The 7,117-nt window shown below is 33.6% G+C and overlaps 1 protein-coding gene across 1 annotated transcript; it reads left to right on the top strand.

The window, feature by feature from the left end:
- Positions 1-4,154: 4,154 nt before the first annotated feature.
- On the top strand, positions 4,155-6,854 carry LOC107957454 (methylesterase 17). The gene is made up of 4 exons (XM_016892974.2): positions 4,155-4,591; positions 4,697-4,837; positions 6,125-6,259; positions 6,398-6,854. The coding sequence occupies exons 1-4, from the start codon at positions 4,325-4,327 to the stop codon at positions 6,680-6,682; spliced, it is 828 nt and encodes a 275-aa protein (XP_016748463.1). The 5' UTR covers positions 4,155-4,324; the 3' UTR covers positions 6,683-6,854.
- Positions 6,855-7,117: the final 263 nt, after the last annotated feature.

The following is a 7,117-nucleotide window of genomic DNA, read 5'->3' as shown; positions in this document are numbered from 1 at the left end:
TAGATAGATAGGCATAAAAGTGTAAAATCCAAGTATACACATGGCTATTTGGACGATATTTTCCTACCCTTAACGATCAATCCAATAGGGCATTAGTATACATTAAAAAGAAAAAGAGAAAAGAAAATAGGGCATTGGTATTGATTCCAATGCTGAGTAGGATTGTGGCAGAACTGAGGTAGCTCCGCTATTAGAATTTGTCTTCCATTTCTACTTAGTAGTGATCGCATCACTATTAGAATTTGCCTTTCGTTTATATTTTGTCGTCATATTGCTTGTTTTTAGACTCTTCATGGAATGTTTATATAAAGAATTAGATTCTATTTTTTTATATTTATTTAGAATATAGATAAATTAATTATTATACATTAAATAAAAAAATTAATTAATTTTTTTTTAAATTTCATTTATTTCTGAAAAAACTAAGGCATTGGTATTGATTTTAATGTTGTGTAAGATTGCGACAGAATCGAGGTAACTCCACTATTAGAATTTGCCTTCCATTTTTACTCTATTGTCATCGCTCGTTTTTAGGCTCTCCGATGGTAAAATTATTATAGAGGACTTTGTACTAAGAGCTACATTATATTTGTCTTTTTTATTAAAAAAATAGACAAATTAATCTCTGTACATTAGATCAAAAAGAAAAATGGTTCTTCTATTAAAAATTTTATCCATTTATGTTATTAAAATTGGTCTATGTACGTCAACATAAGGTATACGGGACACGTCACATGTCATTGTCTAGTTATTTCGTCAACCAATTATGTTATTAAAATTGGCCTATGTACGTCAACATGAGGTACACGTGACACGTCACATGTCACTGTCTAGTTATTTCGTCAACCAAGCTAATTTTTAACATTACAAATGGATGAATCTAGTGTACAAGGAATAATTTACCTATTTTTTGAATAGATACAAAATACAATCTATCTCCTAATACAATAAACTCCATGGTACTTCTACTACTCTCCAATATTAGACTTAGCTGCCTTTGGATCCAACGTACCTATGGTGCGATGAAATCTTGGGAAACTTTTGGCTTTATTTTTTTTCTGACCTCACCACAACTTCAGTTGAAAGCTGTTTGGAAGATTTCCGGTAGAAAAAATGTGCCACACTGATTACAAATTTCCAACTACTGAGTTTAGGGTCTGGTGAATCACTGGACCACCAGTGAAATGGGTAAACTCATTTTTACTCTTTTTCGCATTTTTCAAAATATAGTTTTATTATACTATTTTTAGTATAAACATAATTTTAATATTTTTTAAAGAATAGAATTTTAATAAATTTAGTTAATCAATAAAATATATTTCTTAATAAATTTTAATGAAAATGTAACTACATACACTTATTTTAATTTAATGTTTTTAATGGTCATTTATATTTGAAATCTAAACGCATATCTCACCATTAATTTTAATCTCACCATCATCACTATTTTTTATCTCATTGAAATCAACATCACTACCATCTCCCATCTACATTAAGCCATAAGAAACAATGAGTTTGTAGTAGCTGAGCTGCTGCTTGATTTGGTTTAATTTGGGTTTTGAAATTACTTAAAAGACAAAGTGAAAAATATATATGTATGTATTTATATGCAAAAGCTGCTGCTCCATCACGCACTCATGGAGACAACCAAAGGTGGCTTCACCACTTTGCTTATCAGACACAGTACTATTGCATTGCACTGCACTGCATACACACCTCAAAATATTATTATTATTATCTACATATATATACCTCCATGTTTTGCAGTACCCAAAAGAAAGGGCCGCCATTTTCATGTGAACCTATGCGCCTAAACCAAGATATGTATATACATTTAACCCCCACAACTATAGCACATGCTTGTTTTGTTATCACCTCTTCAACTGGTCTATAGATATATTTGTCTTCCATCTCAGAGTCTCATCAGCTGGCTAGCTTTCAGTATTTTCTTCTTTTTTTGTATATTTGAATTGATTAATCTGTTTGTATTTTTCCACAGTTATTTAGCAGGTTTTAAGGGGGGAATTAAGGAAGTGTCAATCCAAAACGTACAAGTGGAAGCTATCTATATCTTAAATTATTAATTGTGATATGTTGATGGACGCTGCAAGGCGAATGGCGCTGACCAAATTATGTCCCAATCCTCAACGAGGGGCTAAGCTACTAATGATCGGTGTTTTTGACTTGGAATGCTCCAGCATTAAACTAAACAACCCATTAAATTTGTTAGTTAAATAAGAGCAGCTTTTCAGATTCAGTCGGTGAATCAAAACCATACGTTTTCGTTCCATTATAAAAATCTTTGTCAATGGTCCACTAAAGTAGTGTTGGATATTGCACTTCCCACGTTATCTTCCCAAGATGAATACATGAATAATTAATATGTATCCATAAGCATATATGGAAAATTGAATCAAATAAAATGTTTTGGTGAAGTACATGGATGGATGTATATTCATCTTGTTTTGAGTGCCAAAATTTGATAGGAAAAAATCAAGATGTCATATAATATAAGCAACAAAATCCCAATATGGTGGGCAGCTTTCATTAGGAAAAAAAAAAGAGGAAACATGTATAATGTATAAGAATACAAATGCATTTAACAAAGCCCATTTTGAGTAATTTGCTCAACGTCTTGATATGAAAACTACAGCTCAGCTTACCAAAATATGCTCTATTGGTATTGCTCCACTTGCAAAAAATTAAACACTGACATGATATCTTATGGTTGTTTTTGGTGTGCGGAAAACGCATGTAAAAGTTGGCAATAATCTATAATTTGACTTTTTAATTCATACCATTTTTGTATTTGGAAATTGGGTCTCTTTTACTCTTCTCAATCTTTAACTTCAAGCTTCAATGGTGTTGACATTGTGGAACTGTAGTACTTTTTATTTTTTTGTTGACTGCATTGTAATGTACTACACAGATTAATATTTGAGGGGCTTGGCCTAGCTATAGGCCAAGGCTAGGGTAGGCTTCTCCCCAAGCCATTTCCTGCTTTTGCTGATTCTGATGATGAAAGGAAAGGAAGAGAAAAGTACCCCATCTTGGTGGAATAGAAACTCAACACATGTTGTAATAATCTCATTTATTTCAGGGATTTATTGCCTACTTTTTATTCCAACATTGTGTAATGAACATTCTCAATAAACTACACTTAATGTCAATAAATTCTTTATTTTGTTAATAAAATTATTGTTTTATGATTTTTTTCTGTTCACACCTTCTACACTAATAAAAATCTCGCATTCTTCTTATAATTAAGTTTTTTTTATAAAATAATTTTAAATATTACAAATTTGCAAACTAAAATTTAAACAGTTTTCTTCTCTAATATATATCACAGACTATTAGATTAATTTAGACTTAGGGTATGTTATTATACTTGTTAATAGGTATTGATCTAACGTACCAATTGTCAAATCGACACTTAGAATTTGCTAGTCAAAATTGTTTTTTAATTTAATAAAAATTTTCTAATAGCTTGATAACTTAAATGAAAATATTCTAATAGTTTAAAAATCATTTGATAACTTAAATAAAAATGTAAGTTTGATAACTTAAAAATCAAATTTTCTAATAGTTTGATAACTTAAATGAAAATGTAAGTTTATTGAAGATATAACGTACTCTTACACAAATAATGATAAAAGTAAAATGGTTAATTTTTAGATATAATCCATAAAAAAAATTAACTAATCAAGTGGATGCGCAAAATCTTTAATTTTCGTTTCTTTTTGTTAAACAAAGTCAAAGTCGAAAATATTATATTTTCTTTTTCACCAACCAAATTGAGGTCTTCTTTAAAATTTGATTATAATTATATATTTGTGGTCTCCTTTTTCTGTATTTGTGTCATTTTGCCGCCATACATTGACTGAATAAAATAAATATTACGATTAGAATAAGGAAAATATCGTTGGCCTGCAATATGTTGGTAATAAACAAACAAATGATATTGGATTAAATTTTCAAAAGCCCGACAATCGTAGTAAATAAAATCTTTTTTTTATTTTATGTGATGTGAATGAAAAAAGCAATGCAAAACAATCCTCTGTAAAGGTAACCTTTTGTAATTCTCCATTTCTTTTCAGCCGTTGATGCTTGATAGACCCTATATGTTGGAACTTTATTTATGGTTTATAATGAAACTGGCTACACAGGAACACAGCTTTGTCTAAAACTTTGTAATGATGATTAGATGAGCAAAAATCATTACCCTTTCTGACTACCCCAACTATAAATGCAGAATCAGCAAGGGTGTGTGTCTGAGTTTCCAAAGCAACTGATTTTGCCTTGACCAGCAAAACAAATAGCAGGCATGGGAGAGGAGGTGATGATGAGTATGACAGAAAAGGAAACAGCAGCCATGAATAATCCACACTTTGTGCTGGTTCATGGTATTGGTGGAGGAGCCTGGTGCTGGTACAAAATCAAGTGCCTCATGGAGAATTCTGGTTACAAGGTTTCATGCATAGACCTCAAAGGCGCAGGGACTGATCGCTCTGATGCTAATTCTATTGTATCTTTTGATGATTATAACAAGCCTCTCATGGACTTCATGTCTGCCTTGCCTCATTCTGAACAGGTTCTTCTTATTATTTCAGATATATCTTCAATTCTTCCATGTTATTAATAAATGATATGCCGCCAAAAACACTCACCTGAGCTCATCTAATCATATAATTTACAGGTAATAATGGTAGGTCATAGTGCTGGAGGGTTAAGTGTGACGCAAGCCACTCACAAATTCGCCAACAAAATCCGTCTGGCGGTGTATGTAGCAGCCACCATGCTAAAATCAGGCTTCTTGACTGATCAAGATATCAAAGATGTAAAGAACTTCTCCAACCAACTCATCTTTTTTCTTTTCTTCTTAGTTTTCTCATGTTGTTGTTGTGTGTTGAATTCTGGGTTTGAGTTTTTATCTGGTATGCACCTTTGGTTTTTGAATTATTAGGGGCTGTTGTTGGTAACGCTAAGAGATGGTTCATGGTTTCCAAGTGCCAACTGTTTTCATATAGGCTTGGCTGTCAGCCATTTCCTTAATCCCATGTGTTAATTTTTATATATATATATATATATATTACACATACAGGAATCCCAAACTTTACAGACGTTACATCTCAGTGTCCAGTGTGCATTACTTTTTTCAGTAACCGTTCGAGGTTCACAGCTTGCAATACATGACATACTAGTCTACAAATACCTGTATAGGTGGTTGGTTGTTGGTAAATAATCCCAAATTATCTCTTTCCCTTTTGAGTCCTCTATTCTGAACCGCACAAACCAATAGGCACAAACAGGGGTCGAGAGAGGAGGAGGAAACACAACATGTTTGCGTCTTTCTACTTTTCTGTACCATTTCAAGGGAGTGGTTCTCTGGTGAAGTTAAGGACAAAAGAAGCATCAATAATACACACATACCTCAATTCTGCCAATGCCACCACATGCGTCCTATTCCCATCCCACTCCCTCCTTTAGGCTCTTGCATGGGAATAAAAAACACCCTTACCTACTTCTGAGAATAAGGTCAAGGCCAACCCAACGCTACTTTTGGTTCCTTTCATAATATTACAACCAATAGAATCTATTCCCCCATCAGTTTTCCCAAAACTTGAAACTTCACTTCTGATTCTCACTAATAAGCTGTGGTAGCTGCCTCACCAGGGTTTTGTCATAGTCGTTTCCAGCTCGACATGGATTAGTCTTCTGTAATGTTTGTTTCAATGCTTTGAGACGGACAGCCAATATCAATGGATATAAGTCCCCCTTCCTTCAATTATTGCATGAAAAGCATGCATTTGTTTTCTGATGAAGCAGCAAAAGTACTAACTACATGCATTCTACTTTTATTCTTTTCATGTCCTTGTAGTTGGCCTTAGCCCACAATGCCATTGTTCAATTCAACTTTACTTTTATCTCTGCCCTGGCCTACTAATTTTTTTAATCTACCTCCAATGATTGAGAGTTGAGGGAGAAAAGCAGGATCATAGAAGCATATATAATATATAATCAATTTGGGATTTGTTGCCTAATGAATTTTATGATGAGTTTGCAGTTAGTTAAAAGTTATGATGATTATCCTGGAAAAAGTAAGCAATAATTAATTGTGAAACAGGGAGTACCTGATTTATCCCAATTTGGTGATGTGTACGAATTGGGATTTGGATTGGGAGCTGAGCAGCCTCCAACCACTGCCATTGTGAAAAAGGAATTCCAACGTAAAATCATCTATCAAATGAGTCCTCAAGAGGTATTATTGAGTTTGACACTACCTTTATTGCATTGGTCTCTCCTATGTTATGCTTTTGCCATGCCACTCGACCCCACACACCCTCTTTTCTTTTTTAATAACACCCATATGGGAAATGGGGCATGGTGGCTGGTGCAGGATTCGACTCTAGCAGCAATGCTTTTAAGGCCAGGACCGATCCTAGCATTGCAGAGTGCTCGATTCAAAGAAGGTAGGGAAATGGTGGAGAAAGTGGGGCGGATATACATTAAGACGATGCATGATAATGTTATAAAACCAGAGCAACAGGAGGCGATGATAAAGAGATGGCCGCCATCTCAAGTGCGTGTTTTGGATAGTGACCACAGCCCCTTTTTCTCTGCCCCTTTTTCACTCTTCGGCCTACTCCTTAAAGTTGCAGCAACTTCTGCTGGATATAAGTAGTTAGTACTCCCCCACCCCCATTTCTATAAAAGTCAATGCCTCATTCTTGTGTTGCTATTTTTAGAGTGTGAATCCATCAATCAATCGTGGAACCTACATTTCCTCATAAATAATGATTTCATGATTTACCTTTGAATTTATGAAATTCAACTTATTATTTTGCTTGTGTTGAGATGTTTTTCCTTTTCTTATCAATTACCAAGTTTGTTTTGATCACAGCTAGCCTTGAGATTGAGATTACTCCTTAGAACCAAAACTGGACATAAAACAAGACCAGTTGAAGTATTGAAGAATTTTTCTCTTCATTTTTCACCATTTCATTTTTTTTAGACATTTTTCACTAATTAAATCCATAATAGTGTTTTTTTTCTTTTTTTCTTTTTACAATTCACACATCACAAGAACAAATCACTGCTGCACACATTACAAACAAAC

The sequence above is a fragment of the Gossypium hirsutum genome, chromosome A05, assembly GCF_007990345.1.
Source record: "Gossypium hirsutum isolate 1008001.06 chromosome A05, Gossypium_hirsutum_v2.1, whole genome shotgun sequence".
NCBI lineage: Eukaryota > Viridiplantae > Streptophyta > Magnoliopsida > Malvales > Malvaceae > Gossypium > Gossypium hirsutum.
This window is presented reverse-complemented; position numbering and strand designations above follow the sequence as displayed.